We start from the raw sequence: 17,106 nt of genomic DNA, 5'->3' as shown, positions 1-17,106 counted from the left end.
AGGAGCCCACTGCGTTTACAACATATGAATGATTACAAAGACACATGCACCAGACAAGAAGCCATACAGTTAAGAGCATGTTACATTCCCATTCCACAAGTGGTTAATGACAATACTGTTTTATGTATCAATAAGATGAAGCAAGCATGAAAAACATGAACAAGCTGTTGAACTCTGAGATTTGAACATATTTACGAGTATCTACAAGCTCAGCTTTTTTCAGCCTAATTTATGTTCAGAACTGACAGCATGTCATCATCAGACACTACACGTGTCAAGTGTGGGGGTGGGGCTGAAGGATTAAGGTGAAATGATTACTACGACGAGGGCTGGATGCTCAGCAGCACTGAAGTGAGATGCCAGGTCTGCATTCTAGGTCCTACTCTGAATCATTTCCATTCAATGGAGGATAAAAGGCAGTGCACACAAATTTTGCCAATTTCTCAAAAATAGAGTCATTTTAATTAAAGTAACTTGCAGATACAGAAAAGACTTAGGCTTCTACTCTCATTTTTACATAGGAATTTGCCAAAATAGAGCCCCAACTTAGGATTTTTAGCCTGGCCAAGCATAATGTTAGGGAACTGCTCCGGTTAAGAAAGACTTCTTAGAGTGGCTCTAATACCTAAGACTTGTAGAAAGTATATTCCACCTCTGTCCACGAAGAGGTATAGAGTAATCTTTGCAAATCTAGTAATAAAAATGGCCATGGTTTCCTCAGGAAAGGTAGTCAAAAGGCAGCAGTTAAGAGATTAACAAGATTCACTGATTAGATAAATCTTGCCAAGTACAAGGATTATTTTGCAGCTGAGTTGTCCTTTTAATAAAAATAAAGCATAATCTAACCCTAGTTATTTTTTATTCCACTCTTATAAATACAAATCCACGGAATTTTACTGTGCATTCTTATTATGGAGCTTGAGCTCTAAACAGATTCTAATGCCACTTGTAAGAATTTCTTACTGTCACCTATGCCATTTCCTTCCTGGGTATTCCCAAAGAAACACAATAGCCAAATTCAATTTTAGAAAATTGATACTGGGGTGACTACATGACTAGGCATGAAACATGAGGAGACTGGAATCTTATAAGCCTCAAACACAAGTTAACAGCATCAAAAACATGCAATTGACTTTGCCATTTCTCCTTGAGATCCTACCACAAACAGCACCAGACATGAGGACAGGAGAAATTCATGCAGTGCTTACAGAGAATCAGAGAGGGCACCACTACCTGGAGGGTCTGGACTTGCTGGCCTGAGGCGGATGCCACCTGGGCCTCAGTCTGCAACTGGACAGCAGTGACACCACCCTGCTGCTGAGAACAGGAACAGGAAGAGCTTGAAATGTGTCAGGAAGGAAATGCAGAGGTCAAGACATGAGATCACCTTACCTCTTATGGGAGAGGGAGGGAGTCTTCTTTCAAGAGTCCCACCCAACAGAGGACTTTCAAATGTACAGACTCCCTACACTGAAGGTGTTTTGCTGTAGATAGCAGGATTAAAGTTACTAGCCCTAAGGCCCCAGAGTGAAACTCAAAACACATTTCCATGACTCAAAAACAATAGTTGTCATCATTAACACAAATTTTTTTAATGTAATACTTCCCTCCAGAAATAAGCACTTGATCCTTTTGCTTAGAGTTATCTTAATGCTTTTTATTTCCTCAAATAAGTTCACAACAAAGTCATCAGGTTTTTACAGCTTTGAAGCCACAATGAAGAATTTCTGGGACTTAAATGTAATCACCAGATAGGAAGAATGAAGCAATCACTGTGAACCAAAATCATCTTCATGCTGGTCACTGCTCTCCTGGCCCCAAACTAAGATTACTTCTACTCAATTGGATTACCTTAGAAGTGATGCTTTCAGTGATTTAACCTAATTTTTATGTGCTCTAACGGTAAGTTCTGACAGAACAAGACTTCATCCATCAGGGCCATGGTGTGAATAGAGGGCCCTTTGTGGAATCCCCTTTCCTAAGCAGGCAGTTGAAGGAAGCTGCCAGAGACACAGCAGCTGTGGGGAAGGAAGAGCCAGTGAAGGAGTTTAAATAATTAATTTTAATCAAGAGTTGCTCCTTCCTTTGATCATTAGAGAGGAACAACTTACCGTCAAGACGGCCTTTGCACTCCCTACCATCTACTTTTCTGCACTCTCGAAGTTCCCTTTTGGAAACAAAACATTCCCCAATCTTGGCCTAAGGTCAAATCGATTGAAAGGTCAAGGTCAAATCGATTGAAAAGACAAATAAATGTCTTTTCTTCTATGGAGAAACACAAGTAAACTTTTACTAAAATAAAAAGCTAGGTATAGAGCATTAGAAAATGTAATCTCTGTATAAATCTAAGAAAGCAATCTATCTTATTAAGGAATAAAGCAACAGAGGATTTCTTTCTAGTATGTGCTTATTCATAAGAGTGGCTAAGTATTAACCTCATGCCGAACTACAGCTTTTCAGAATAAGCACCATAACAGATCAAATCAAAGAACAGTGGATTTCTTGGATGACTATTTTGGTTTATCCATTGTGGCCACAGCCTTAGAAGATCACAAAGCTAGCTTAATCGAGAAGAGAAACAACAGAACTGAATCCAGAAAAAAACGAAAACTCCAAATTTCCATCTGAGAATGGACTAGGTTTTGACTTTTAGCAAAATAAAACGGGCAGTTCAGAATCAACCAGGTTCCCGAGAAGAGAAAATTCTCTTGGTCACATGGTCATGGACTGAATACAGAGCTCTGAACACATGGAACAGGAGAGAAACTGAAACAGATCCAATCTTCAAAAAAGCACTCTGGCACAAGTCGTCAGACCTATTATTCATAAGATCTGGGGCTGCTAAATAATCCCCCACTTGAGTGGTGCCATTATGGGCTCCGTTGCTGTGCTGTTTCAAGCAGTTTTACTTCCATACCTGCTGCTGAATCTGTCCAGCCTGCACAACAATCTGCTCTGTCGAACTATTGCTGTTTGCTGTGTACTGCTCCATGGTCCCTCCAATTTAGAGTCCTGTCCGCAATGAGTTTCACGCAGGAGATCCTAGAAGACTGCAAAATGCACACCTATTAGAAAGGATGGGAAAGAAACTGAGTAAGATGGTTAATAAAAGCCTCGCCAGATGATTAACATTGATAACTTATTGCTGTGCTTTATTTGCAAGTAAACAGGCTAAGGGAACAGGAAACATTCATTTCTGACGTCATCTGTAATTAGGATTACAAGGCACGTGCATGCCAGAAATACCATAATGCCATTTCACGTGTCTTGAAAGTGCTTTTAGTCATTTCTTACTGGCAGCCTTACCTTTCAACACTACCAGGGCAACACTTCCCACTTAGAAATACTCATGAAATTACGATATCATGTTGTTACAAGGCCTATTTAACACTAGTTTTAGGGTCTGCACGTGTATTTTAGAAGATAAACAGTTTATTTTATAGCACATACTTGCTGCCTGCCAATACAATACCAAACATATTACTCTAATTTGCTACACATGGTCTGCAGTATAAAACTTTATGGTTTATTATTTAGTAAGGAAATCACCCAGACTTGAAGTCAAGCATTTTGCTTATCAAAATCTCCATTAAGTAGTATTAAGAAAGCTGGAGTGAAGGTTTAGGAATTTGCATTTTAATCCACGGCAAGGAATAAGAAGTCATACTAACAGCAAAAATGATGTTTATAGATTAAATAGAAGAAAAATTTTATATGACATTAAGGCTATGATTTTCTCTAAAAAGAACTTAAGCTTCCCCCACTCTTGCATGTGAATGCCTACCTAGTATGCCTAATTATATCCTACCCCTTATTATATAATTTTGACTTGCTTTATGGCAATTTCCAAACCCATGCAAGAGTAGTGATGGGGTGGTCTACGTGGCTCAGTTGGTTAAGTATCAGACTCTTGGTTTTGGCTCAGGTCGTGATCTTAAGGTCGTGAAATCAAGCCCCCCTTTGGGCTCTGTGTACAGTATGAAATCTGCTTAAGATTCTCTCTCTCCCGGGGCGCCTGGGTGGCACAGCGGTTAAGCGTCTGCCTTCGGCTCAGGGCGTGATCCCAGCGTTCTGGGATCGAGCCCCACATCAGGCTCTTCTGCTATGAGCCTGCTTCTTCCTCTCCCACTCCCCCTGCTTGTGTTCCCTCTCTTGCTGGCTGTCTCTGTCTCTGTCAAATAAATAAATTAAAAAAAAAAATTAAAAAAAAAATGTTTAAAAAAAAAATAAAAAGATTCTCTCTCTCCCTCGCCTTCTGCCCCTACCCCCATTAGTGCACGCGCTCTCTCTCTCTCTCTCCCTAAACAAATCTTTTTTTTTTTTTTAAAGATTTTATTTATTTATTCAACAGAGATAGAGACAGCCAGTGAGAGAGGGAACACAAGCAGGGGGAGTGGGAGAGGAAGAAGCAGGCTCATAGCAGAAGAGCCTGATGTGGGGCTCGATCCCAGAACGCCGGGATCACGCCCTGAGCCAAAGGCAGATGCTTAACCGCTGTGCCACCCAGGTGCCCCTCCCTAAACAAATCTTAAAAAGATTCTTTCCCTCTGCCCCTGCCCTTGCTCGTGTGTGTGTGTGCAGGCTCTCAATCTCTAAAAATAAAATCTTAAAAAAAAAAAAAGGAGAGTAGTGACAACATTATTAAGGAACCCCCCCAGTCATCTCCAATTCTTACTCCATGGTCAATCGTGTTTCACACATCTCATCCACTTTCTACCCACCCCTGAAGTATTCTGAAGTAAATCCCAGACACCGTACTATTCCAAAATTCTGTGAATACTCTAGCATCTATCTCTAGAGAGGAAGGACTCTTGTTTTGTCTTTACCATCGTATCACAATATTGGCTCTGCATTATCATTTCAAACAGAAAATGAGTAAGTCCCTAAATATTATCAAATATCCAGGCCTTAGTCAAATGAACCCTTCTCGCTTAAAGACTCTTTTAAAATAAGGACACAATGAGATAAATTGGAAATGGTATTTGAGAACCTTAGATAAACTTGATTCAAAAATTTAAAATGAGGGGCGCCTGAGTGGCTCAGTTGTTAAGCGTCTGCCTTTGGCTCAGGGCGTGATCCCAGGGTCCTGAGATCGAGCCCCACATCGGGCTCCTCTCCTGGGAGCCTGCTTCTTCCTCTCCCACTCCCCCTGCTTGTGTTCCCTTTCTAGCTGGCTGTCTCTCTCTGTGTTAATAAATAAAATTTTAAAAAAATTTTAAATGATAACTACCAAAGGGTAATTCACCTTGAAGTACGGGGAGGGTACAGGTACATATAAGCAAAATGTAGACAAATCTTTGAGCTCGATTTTTCTCCAGGCCTTCATAAAATCTAAAATTTGAATGATAAAGTTATGCGAGCTAAAATGAACTGCACATTATGTCAGCAAAGAAATGCACCACTCTCCACAAATCCACACATGGTAGATCAGATTAATCACTTATAAACTGTCTCAATATGATGTGAGAGAAATAAAAATATATTCTAGTGCATGTGCTAGCATTTAGGAAGAAGTATATTTAGCCCTAAAATTCACTGTGAAATCCATCAAAAAATAAGATGGATTGATGGATGAATGGATAGAGATGCCTGGTAAGTCAAGTATGGTACAGTGTTAACAGGAGACAGTAGGTAATGGGTATGCTGGTGTTTATCGTAAAATTTTCAACTTTACTGCATGTTTGAAAATTTTTATACTAAAATATGTGTGTAGCCTATTACTCATAACTGAAATGGTATGCACAGTGAGAGTCTAAGAGCCATAAATAAGTGACAGGATGACTGTGTCATCACTCCATGCCGTTCTGTGGCCATATGGTTCTCTAACTCACTACCCTTGCTCTGATGGAACGCTCACCAAGCAACTATCTAACTATAATTTGCATTTACATACCGATATGCCAACGGAAAGCAAATATGATCAGCAACACAAATGAACTTGTTATTTCTCATTGCATACTGACAAACTGACTTTTTGACTTTTACACCATTTCTCTTCAGAACTGGTCGACTAAGTGGGCTCCTGAGAGACTGCGAACAGTACAGAAAATCGGATTTTCAGCAAGACTACTAAGTGGCTCTGCCAGGGAAGTAAATGGTCTTCCCTAAACTCTCCTGTCTCTAACTAAAGTACAACGTATTTAAGTTTATAAACTAATAAAATTATAGAACTAAGGATCATGATAACAAGAGAGCATAAGTGATTCCATTTATATGAAACCCTCAAAAAGCCATAGAAATCTAGAGACAGAAAGCAGGTCAGTGGTTCCCTGGGACTGGAAAGGCAGGGCAGTACAGGGGTGGGAAGTTGATTAGGATACAGCATCTGGAACTTTCTGAGTATGAATATGTTTTATGTATTTTTATCGTGCTGGTGGTCGCATAGGTATATAAACTTGTCTGAGTTCATCAAAATGAACAGTTGAAATGATTATCCTTTGTGTCTTAACTGTATCTCAATACAGATGATTTAAAAAACTGGGATCATGAAGGAATATCCTCTTTCAACACCCCCCCCATCCCCTTCCTGTATGAGATTTTTTCCCCCATGATCATTAATTTCCAGAAACTTATTTTATGAAGTACACGAGAATGAGTAATAAACAGAATGTCATGCAGATTTTCCTCTAAACTAGTTTATGCTCGTAATAAAAATGCTTCAATTTAAAAACATTTCAATCTACTGTACTTTGAAGGGTAAAAAAGGAAGTAGTTCTCAATCTAACAGCATTTCTTTCTCCCACTAATGAGGGATTCAAGCTGCAGCGTGATACTGAGACTGCTAATGGCGAATATGCACCCAACTGGCTTCATTGAAGCCATGTGCTCCTACCACCTTGAGCTTCAGTTAGCAAACTGCAATACAATGTGACACTGTCTTTCCTCCAGTGCTTTTCTGTCCAAGATTTGAACAAAATTAAGTCAGCCAGATTCACGCAGTCTAGCTCTCGATCCTAACACAGTTTTTGGAAGTTTCTTCCTCAAAGAGCGAGTGTGTGTATATTCTGGCTAGCATGAAAATTCTCTTCCTCCCCACTTCAAGGTGCAGAACCCTAAACATAGCTAACCACTAGGAACCCATTCTATGTGTTCCTACACACATTTTAAAGCTAAAACTTCCAAAAACTCAACCATAAGCATGTGAAAAGCCCTTCAAAATGACTATATTTAACAATCGCTACCAGGTAAAGACTGTAACAGTGCCTTCAGATTTTTTTGACCACAAACCACTGCGCACAAAACATAGAAAAAAGTAACTGAAACAAAATTTTCATGAATGCTTATCCTTATGTAACATAAGATACACATTGTTAATGTCCTATTGTGTTATAAAAAATTAGCAGCATTACCCACTAAACTGATTTCACAACTCAACAAATGGGTCCTGATCTGTGTTTGGTAAAAGACCAGAGGACAAAGGACTGTCCAGCTTCCCTACTGAGAGACTTCCAGATTGGAGTTCTTAATTTGCTCCTTGTCTCCACTAATGAGGCATCATTTGCCAGACACAATCCTGAAGGTTTTAGAAATTAAAAAAAAAACAAAACTCTGATGAAGATCCTAACTTCAAAGAGTCTTCAAGTTTGGTAAAGAAGTAAAAATCTACACTGGAATCCTAAGAGAGAAATAAGGTAAAACAGTAATAGGGAGAACAGACCTTTCTTCTACCTGGGGATAGGTAAGTCAAGGAAGGCTTTAGGAAAATGTGGCACCTGACTTGGTCCAAAGTGTGGGAAGGATTTATACATGGGATGATGTGGGAGAAGGTGGAGTACTCTAAATGAAGAGACAGCGTAAAAACAAGGACAGAGAAATTTCAGGCTATGAACAGCACATTAAAAGATCCCATGTCAAGAGAAAGCTAGAGGCCAGAACACTATCTCTTAAAATTCCAGGCAAAGAAGTTTTTCTGCAGACAGGTGGAGGCTCTAGAGACGTTTAGCCTAACAGCAACCAGACTATATTTTGTAACTGCCTTTTAGAAAAAAGTCTAGTGAAAGTGCCTGGTGGTTTTAAAGAGGCTAGATATATCCATTCTTACATACCAAGGTTAAACCAATATTCGGAGAACAAATACAGATGTTCTAAAAAATACCTTAGACATGCTATCCCATCTATTAACGTGGATAATGTAATAATTAAATGAATTTAACAACATGATTTAAACAGTGAGAAACATTCGAAAAAATGAAAACAAAAAAACTGTCTCCGAAGTTTTAGTAGTGGAGAGAGCACTGGACCAGGAAGAGTTTTCTGAAACCTATCAGTTTTATGACCTTTAATGTGATCATAAAAACGGGCACCATATAGTTAAGACCTACTGTACTTGCCAGGACTGTAGCAGATGCTTCATATGAATAAGAACTTTTAAAGTCCTAAGAGAAAAATCTTCCTTTCTTTCCTCAAAGTCAGCCGCTGCTATAGAGAAGCCCACAATTCAGAAACTTGTTTTTTGGACCCTGGAAAAAAAAACACACTCCTGGATTTCTTCCATGCAAACCTCCAAAAAGTAACTATTTCCGAAAATTCCTTATCAAGATATACAAGTGCTTTTACCACCTGGGGTTTCCAGCCTAAATTCTCACTGCCCAGTGTCTTAACCCACTCTTCCCCTCAAACACAGCACAATTTGGTGCCTCTGCACATGCTCTTCCCTGTGAGGAATACTCTTCCCTGTGAGGAATGCTCTTCCCTGTGAGGAATGCTCTTCCATTCTTTCTGGTCCGAAGAAATCCTACTGTCTTTCAAGGCCAATGAGAAGTGTGGCAACACCGAGTCTTCCACCGAGGATGTTAGCAGCTCACCCATCGGTACTTCACAGAACTGAACGTGGCCTCCTTATAGCACTAACCTTTAGGTATTAATTAGTTTTTCACTTGTTAATCTCCATCGGGCAGGTAAGGTTCTTACTGATCTCTACCTACTTTCTCCCCAGCATATAGACTGATGCTTCGTACGTACTAACTGCTAGAGACATGGCTGTCAATGAAGATTTCGTCTCACCCTATCGAAACCCCACAACACTGTTAAGTTTCTATAAATATTTGACTAGAAAACGTTAACATGGAATTAGAAAGTATGCTAACAAAAAATAAATCAAGAGATGGCTGTGGACTGAACTGAGTCAAGCCTGACACATGCAAAGTGACACAGAAAAGTTTAAAAAAAAAAAAAAAAGAATTCTGCATTCCCAAAGAAGGGAGAGTTCGCAAGATGAGCAATGGAGAAAACTAATAATATGAAAAACAAGTTGTGCAGCCTCCGTGAAAAGGAATGCGCAGGGCTGGCAATCTTCTAAGAGTGAGGTTCCAAGCACCGAACGGACTGGCCGGCTGCACAGCCAGGACAAGAAAGGGAGACCGCTTGGTTGGACTCCAAGCCGGAGGTGTGCGGTTCTGCCCGGGCGAGCTGGGCGGGGAGAAGAGGAAATGACGAGCCAAAAGGGGGTGGTAACGGCGCCGGGCCGGAGACCCGAGCCGAGCGTGCTGAGAGGAGGGGCGCGGCGGGGCAGGGGAGTGGGCGCACTAACGGACCCCCTCCCCCGACCCGGGAGACGGCGGGGGCGGGCCCGCAAAGAGCCGAGGCGAGGGTGGGCCGCCTCCCTCTCCCCGCCGCGCTCGGGGCCCTGTGGCCGCGGCGCATACCTTCCCCAGGCCTCACTTGCGACCCAGGGGGGCTGCAGACAAGCAGACCCGGCTCTCGGAGGACTGGGGATCGCGGGCTCCGCGGGAGATTTCCCGTCCCGAGGGCCGGAGCACAGAGAATGCAAGGGCGGGCTTCAGTTTGAGGCCGGAAAAATCTGGAGAAGACCGCCAGAGCCTCGGGCGTGCGTGGACCTGAGTGTAGGGGCATTCGTGGCAGGCAGGCCACCAACCCCGAGCCTGGGGCCTGACAAACTGGGCCTAAGGATCGGGAGAACGAGGACGCATCCCCAACTGGCACAGGCACCCTGCAAGAGACTGGACCCCGAGGTGCTCGCTCCCGAGGGCGCCATTCTCGCGCGGGGCGGCCCCCTGCAGGCCCCGGCCGGGAATGGCCCGGGGCACGCACAGGCCCCGAGCCGGGGCCGCCGGCCGTCCCGCTCGGCTAGGCTTAGCTAGACTCCCGGGGCTCGACGGGCGCCTGGGCCTTTCCTGAGTGGTCAGCGAGACCCGCCAATCGGGGCGCTGGGGCCGGCTCTGGGCCGCTGGATATTGGCTCCTCACACTCACCGTGCCTCGCTCCCCCGGTTCGCTGCCCGCGCTGATTGGCTCCAGTACCGGACCCCGAAACCCAATCAGAGGCTCCAGCCGCCGCTGCCGCCGCCACTACCGCAGCCTCGCAAAATGGCGAACCCGAACAAAGGGGAATCGGGCCTCCCTCCAACCGCCTCCGCGCAGGCGCCCCTGAGACCACGCCCCCTAACCCCAGCATCGGGCTCGCCCCACCCCCAGTTGAAGGAGCGTTGCGCAGGCGTGCCCTGAAGCCACGCCCACTTCTCTGATTTGACACCATCTCTGGCTGAGGGAATACGCAGGCGCCTTCTAGACGCGCCAGATCCTTGAACTCAAACACCGCCCTAACCATAGTACTACGCAGGCGCTAACTATCTCCTTTGCCAACTGCCCACCTCCTTTTCTTCGGTCGCTGGAGACACACCCCTGGGGCTAATGCGCAAGCGCCGTTCTTCCCCACTGGCGGTGGGCTGTCTCGTTACGCATGCCCGGACAGCGGCGGGACATTCCACGGATTTTACCGCCGGAAGTTCGGCGGCCATTACCAAAGAGTGGGAGTTCGGCTGGCTAGCTAGAGGGGCTTGTTTCCGCCCCGCTCCCGGGTGGTGGGCGGCCATTTTAGGTGCGTGCAATTAAGGGCTGTGGCGGGATTGGCTCCGCGTCTAGGTTCGTCCGCTGCTTCCCACCTACCAGGGCCGGATCCGGAGCCCTTCCCCGCGGGGCGGGACCTCGCAACGGCCGACTCCTTTCCAGGTGAAGGGTAACCCCGGTACGTTGAGGCTTTCAGCGAGCCTTCCCGCATCTTCCCACGGGACCCCAGGACAGGCCGTGCGCCCTTGCTGACCCGCCCTAGGGTAGGAGACAGAATGGGAGTCCTCTCTAGACTCGTTCCCCTGTCCCCCCAAGAGTAGCTGGGGGTGAGCCTTCCTGGAGAGGCCGCCTTCTCTCTCCCCTTTTGCGGCTCGGCAGTACACTCCCCTGGTCCGGACCCTCCTCGGTTGCGGCTCGGCGGGACTGTGGCTAAGTCCCTCCCTCTTTCTTGTGGGCCAAACCCACTGGGGAAATACTTTTGGCCAGGCCGGGAGGAGGAGACTGTCCTCAATCCGCCTTGCTCGGGCGCGGAGAAAGAAGGAGGTGCCTCGTAGGGACCGCCTTTTCTTCCCCTGGCCGAGCGGGGCGCTCCAGGAAAGCGCGAAGTGCGAGCGGGGGCCGGCCGCCTCTGGACCTAGCCAGTCTTCATCATCCTTGCCCCAGAAGAGTTTGTATTAATTTGTAGAGGCTGAACGAGCTCACGTTCAGCGATAAATGGTGGGGGAAGAAATAGCTAAGTGGGTGGTCAGGGCAGTTTGAATATAATATATGCAGGCCGCCTAAGCGTTTTTACTTCCTTTTCCCTTATAGCTGAAGAAACACTTAAGTTCTGGAAATAGCGACTCAGTATCATGGCCGGCAGCCCTAATGAAGATTCAGAAGGAAGCAGAGTGCGTAACAACTATTAACTTATTGGTGAACTGAAATTCAGAATAATTGAGGTCAAAAGCATAAACACTTTTTAATTAAAGCAATAATTGAATTGTCTCCCCCCCCCCCGCCTCCAGCTGATTTACTTCAGAAAGGCTGATACAGTCCTAGGCAGAAACCATTCATCACTTTCCTTTTACACATACTTTAATTTGTTCCTTAAGTTCTGCAAATCGGGTTTTAAATCAAGGAGGGGCAGTTGTGGGGGACTCAGTAAAGGGAAATGAAAGAAACAGCTTAGTGTTTTTCTGTATCAAATAAAACCTTTTCTTTCCCTTTTCACATTTTAGATCACTTATGTGAAAGGAGACCTTTTTGCATGCCCCAAAACAGACTCTTTAGCCCACTGTATCAGTGAGGATTGTCGAATGGGTGCTGGGATAGCTGTCCTCTTCAAGAAGAAATTTGGAGGGGTGCAGGAACTGTTAAATCAACGTGAGTTTTGAAAAACAGCTGAATTAGTCTGCCTTGTCTAGAGCATCTTGACCTCCTGTTATATTTTAATTATTAGACAAGGATATACATGCAGGGAGTGGGGTTCCTAACCACTGAGTACTTGTAACTTCAGATGAAGGTTTTTCTCTACAAAAGTAGCCTCTAGTTTGGGTCTTTTTCACACCAAATTTGAATTCTTGTAAAGGTTTCTAATCTCTTCCTCTGTCCTAAAACTTTCTTGATACTACTCCACTTTTCTGAAACCTTTAATAACCAAAGTGCTTAGCTTTGATTCCACAGGTATTAACTCAGCATTCAAGATCCTCTGTTTACCTGTATTGTACTTACTCTTCAAAGAGGAGTTTAGAAACCTCTTCCCTACAGACCCTCCCCATCACTTTCTACCAGAGATCCGTGTTAGAACCAACCATAGAGCTTCTGAAACCATTGCTCAGATTGCAGTCTGGGCTTATCGGGTCAGTGTCCCCTGGTGATTCCTTTAAAACAATTTCTTACTGTTTTTTATTGTAGTTCTTTGTAAACATGACACCATCTCTTCATTGAAGACTAATAATCAGGAATTTTTATACATCTATGTTCTCCACAATGCTTAGCACGATAACTCTTTGTATGTAAAAAAAAAAAAAAATCAAAGTTTTTTAAGTGAATATGGGTGTATTTGAAAATATGGTGAGGACAAAAGATGGGGTAAGGGGAAAACAACAAGAAATGAATACGAAAGCTGGAAGTTAAGGCTGATAAGGAGCAAAGTGTTACAGAGACAGTGTTTCTTCAGAATTGAAAATTATTTTTAGCTCTGAAGTGAACTCAGATCTGTAAACATTTTTTTTTCAAATCAAAGAATGCAAATCAGAGCTTTGATTTTGTTTTGTTTTGACCTTTGTACTATTAAATAACTTTTTCTTAGAAAAGAAATCTGGAGAAGTGGCTGTTCTGAAGAGAGATGGGCGATATATATATTACTTGGTAAGATGGGGGTAAATTCTCATTATGTCACTTCTTACTAGGTCAAAGGACTGGTGAACACCTGGGCTGTACCGCGTTTGTCAGTCATGATTCTAGACAACCAAATATGACAAAAAGCTTCTGATCTCATGCTCCGTCAGATCAAGTGGTGGTGGCTCTATGGAGCACTGGGTTAGAAAGGAACACGAGGCTGCATCTCAGCTCCACAGTGAAGAGTACTGTGACAGCCACCAAAAGCCTCTGTTCTAAGACTTGGAAAAGTTAGGGATGTCCCACATACTTTGTTTCCTAATTACAGTGAGATAGAAACAGTAGTATCTCAAAAGACAGATTGCCCAAAGGAGTTTTTTTCCTCATTCTTCCCTATTGAACGTAGTGCCTGGTATTACTTAGCTCCTTTCCTGCCTTTTGCTTCAGTGGGGATTTTTTCACTGTCCAGACGGTCTTCAGGCCCCAGACAGTGCAGCTTCTTGGTGGTGGTGCTGGGTCACCTAGAGCAACCAGCCCACTACACACCTGATTTGGACAGCACACTGAGTGGGGACATGTCCTAAGGCCTTTGGATGCTCTCCTTAAGGCCGATGTGGCTTCCAGTCTTGTTTGGAACGCTACTAGTTTCTCTTTGTTCTTTGTAGAGAAGCAAAGAAGCGTGGTTTCTAAATAGACGTAACAGGAAGTTTTCAGGCGGTATGGGTTCTTCCTTGTTGCAGATACATTGCTTATCTCTAGGAAGTGGCACAAAGACTTTGACCTACCTTGCTTAAAAACAGTAGACAATAGGCACTGCCTGCTAGCTAATCTGGGCTTCTTGAGAAAAGGAAAGGTTATCACATGGCAGTCTCTGGGTTTCTCAGGCCCTTTTTAGTAGATTTTCCTGAGGGCCTCCCATAACTGGAAAAGACAGTATGACATTTGTCATCTTGCTCTGAACTCTTCTATAGAAATATTTTAATTATCAGGATGTTGGGAGAATGTGATGGCTCTTTTTTGGCTGTCTTTTGGACTAATGGAAGTTTGAATTCATTCTTTGTACTCAGATTACAAAGAAAAGGGCTTCACATAAGCCAACTTATGAAAACTTACAGAAGAGTTTAGAGGCCATGAAGTCGCACTGTCTGAAGAATGGAGTCACCGACCTCTCCATGCCCAGGCAAGGAAACCCAGGGCCCTGAATGAAGACTTGTAATTGAGTGGGGGATTTGCTGTTTGACTTGAAAGCTTAACTCAAAGTACAGGTTTAAAAGTGAACAAATTTAAAAACTTCTAAAAAATTACCAGTGAACCAGTGATCAGACTTTAGGCCACATTATCCCCATTTCTTATCCTGGGTTGAATGAATCAGGATAATTAAAACACATCTGCTTCAACCTTCTTCATAGGGAGAACCTGTTGATCAGTCGCCTTTGTTGAATTCTGGGCATCTTCTGCCTGATGCTGAGGCTCTGCTTGTGAAGCAATAAAACCCTAAGAACCAAGACTGGGCAATTGTGATTTTCTTCTGGGCCACTTCACGTGTCCCAAGCTTGTTAATCTGGTGCAAAGAAAGCTGTAAATTATCACTGCCTTTTAAATTGCATGCTTATTGTGGTCAGTATGGGTAGTAGCCAGAGGTTATGTCCCTTATGTAATGTCTTAGACCCTCACCATTGGAGCTTAAGGGAATGGCGTGGGGGTTCAATATCCTCCTTACTTTCTTTTTAGGAAATAGGTTTGGGGTCATTTCTCTTCCTGTCAGTCTGATTTTGAGTCAGTGCTGACCGTGCATGGCAGGTTTGTTCCAAGACCCAAGTTACTTATGAATGTGGCTACAAAATCCCTCATTTACCCTGGGCTTTAATGTAGTCATGTCTTCTGTATCAGAAACTGTTGTGTGTTTCCATCACAATTTTTTTAGGGACTTAATCATCAGACTATATGAAATTAGCAATTTTAAGCCTTTTCCCCTTAGGGATATTGAGGATCAATAAAGTAACATTTTAGAAGAAAGGTGTCAGGAGAGTTTTGTGGGCTGACTCAGGTTTCTCACCACAGTATTGATAAGACCTGACCTGCAATCAGCTTGGCATTTCCATTTTGATTTCGTTTTTGCAGAGATCCTGTCCTTGTCCCTCTTTTTATCTTCCTTAGCATTTCATTGTCATAAGTGTGTTTTTAAAATCTCAGCTAGTTTTTATCGGTAGATACAGAAGGATAGTGAGTCTCCCATGTCACCACAGTCACCCATTTTCTCAAGGTAGCCCCAAACAACTGAGAAGTGCCATCTTAGTGGAAGAAAAGTGACAGCTATTGGACGTTGGGAGCACCTAGGAACAGCCTTAGGTAACTCACACCAAGATGTCACTTCCAAACTCCCACAGTAGGTGTGAGGCCAGATCATCTGTCTTTATGCTTTGAGTGGGTGCAGCCTAAAGGAAGAGGAAAGAAATGATTTCCTAGGTACCTTCACCACAGCCTGTGGAGCCGTTTTGTCTTTTTCAGGATTGGATGTGGTCTTGATCGCCTGCAATGGGAAAATGTATCTGCAATGATTGAAGAGGTGTTTGAAGCCACAGACATCAGAATTACTGTGTACACACTGTGAACAGATGTGCACTGTGGACGTGTCCACGTTCTTCTCTGTCATCCTTACTGGACTGTAGCACTGGACAAACTGACCTGAAAACGATCTGAAGAAAGTTTCGTGTGAAGCAGTCTGTGTCACAAGCCAGACTTGGGTTGCTATATTCTCATGATGGGACTGGGACTCTGGAGGAGGGATTGCCTGGGAAATGTTGGTGTGATTTTTTTTTTCCCCCTTCAGGAAGGTAAGGAGTAGAATGCCTCATATTAGGCAAGGAAACCAGATGTTGGGCCTTGGACTTTTTTTTTTGCTCCAGGATACTACCTGACTTGTTGGGCTTGCCACTAGGTGGCAGCATTGATTCTGCTTCTCTGCTGTTGAAGAGAAATTTCAGGAAGGACTAACATTTCAATTAGTTTTGCATCTTTGTCATTTGTGAGCTTGCTTGGTATTATCCTTATGTCATAATCATTCTAGGAGAGAATTATGGGTTTTGTGTAAATTACAAAATGAGTCTTATGTTAACAAATTTGTGGTGACAGAAAAGGAAAAATAAATATCTTTTTCTTGGGGTCTAATGAAGTTCTGTGCACACGTTTGTTGCTCTGGACCTGGGTGATTGATGATTCGTCTAACAAATTGGGAAGAATCAGGTAAAAGGTCCAGTGGGAAAAGCAGCAGGGTGAGAAGAAATAGAACGGACGAGAACTGTGGGTCAGCATTACTGGAGAGGCAGGTGTTTAGAATCTCCTCATGGTGAACTCTTCCTCTCTCCTGTCCACCACATAACTTCTGCAATTGAATGGATCTGAATGCAGTCATGGGACAAGTGAGATAATGTCTATAAGATGTCTGCTAAATTGCTTAGGACAGAGTAATGACTCAACGAATCAGTGGTTTTCAACAAAATCCTTAATGAATCTTTTAAGAAGAAGGCCCACTTCCTTCAAAAATTCTAGTGTGGCAGTTTGGGGTGGGGTGGGGGAAATGGCTAGGTTTCTTTGTGTCATTAAGCTGCAGAAGATTGTGATCATGCAGCCAGCTGGGATGGAAAACAGTACGTATTAGTCCCTTTTTCTTCTTAAGCTAAAAGAGCAGCATTTTATCCTCTCATGTTCACAGTGCGAGAATAGGTTCCTGGATTCGGTATCAAAGGTATTGGGAAAACTAGTAGAATTCTCTTTTACCATTACTATGGTAGTAAGAGTCAAAACAGGGTTGCCTGGCTGGCTCAGTTGGGAGAGCATGCGACTCTAAGGTTGGGATCGTGAGTTCAAGCCCCACATTAGGCGTGGAGCCTACTTTAAAAAACAAAGTTAAACTAGCCAGACCTACTGTTGATTTTCTCACTAGAGTGAATTCTGGGTCTGTTGTAGGACTTGCTGCTTT

General features: G+C 43.6%; 2 protein-coding genes across 20 annotated transcripts in view; one reads left to right on the top strand and one right to left on the bottom strand.

Moving 5' to 3' along the window:
• Positions 1–11,042, bottom strand: part of NFYA (nuclear transcription factor Y subunit alpha) — a 31,550-nt gene extending 20,508 nt beyond the window's left edge. For 2 of the 13 annotated variants that reach the window (XM_002929743.4, XM_011237828.3), the window contains exons 1-2: positions 10,212–10,346; positions 2,918–3,065 (exon numbers count right to left, since the gene is read on the bottom strand). In XM_002929743.4, coding sequence (XP_002929789.1) covers positions 2,918–2,992 — 75 coding nt within the window. In that variant the 5' untranslated portion in view covers positions 2,993–3,065; positions 10,212–10,346. Of the gene's footprint in view, positions 1–1,230; positions 1,340–2,917; positions 3,066–8,330; positions 8,460–10,211; positions 10,349–10,904 lie in introns of those variants that run through there. The other 11 variants (XM_034647830.1, XM_034647831.1, XM_034647833.1 and 8 more) reach the window with 11 other exon arrangements.
• Positions 10,596–16,299, top strand: OARD1 (O-acyl-ADP-ribose deacylase 1). 7 transcript variants are annotated; one of them, XM_011237831.3, is made up of 6 exons: positions 10,596–10,836; positions 11,616–11,695; positions 12,026–12,170; positions 13,099–13,157; positions 14,195–14,307; positions 15,636–16,299. In XM_011237831.3, exons 2-6 carry the CDS (start codon positions 11,657–11,659, stop codon positions 15,736–15,738), a joined length of 459 nt encoding a protein of 152 aa, XP_011236133.1. In that variant the 5' UTR covers positions 10,596–10,836; positions 11,616–11,656; the 3' UTR covers positions 15,739–16,299. The 7 variants fall into 7 exon arrangements, with proteins under 7 accessions (XP_011236133.1, XP_011236132.1, XP_002929790.1 ...); XM_011237830.3 differs by having other exon boundaries at positions 10,597–10,967; XM_002929744.4 differs by lacking the exon at positions 10,596–10,836 and adding an exon at positions 10,845–10,983.
• The last annotated feature ends 807 nt before the right edge of the window (positions 16,300–17,106 follow it).

Source organism: Ailuropoda melanoleuca, chromosome 19 (genome assembly GCF_002007445.2).
Source record: "Ailuropoda melanoleuca isolate Jingjing chromosome 19, ASM200744v2, whole genome shotgun sequence".
Taxonomy (NCBI): domain Eukaryota; kingdom Metazoa; phylum Chordata; class Mammalia; order Carnivora; family Ursidae; genus Ailuropoda; species Ailuropoda melanoleuca.
This window is presented reverse-complemented; position numbering and strand designations above follow the sequence as displayed.

What these genes read in the sequence shown, in the direction of transcription:
- OARD1 (XM_011237831.3), top strand. Translation starts at nt 11,657, where the DNA reads ATGGCCGGCAGCCCTAATGAAGATTCAGAAGGAAGCAGA. An exon ending in GCAGGAACTGTTAAATCAAC is followed by an intron (nt 12,171 to 13,098) that starts GTGAGTTTTGAA and finishes ACTTTTTCTTAG; the next exon opens with AAAAGAAATCTGGAGAAGTG. An exon ending in ACCGACCTCTCCATGCCCAG is followed by an intron (nt 14,308 to 15,635) that starts GCAAGGAAACCC and finishes TGTCTTTTTCAG; the next exon opens with GATTGGATGTGGTCTTGATC.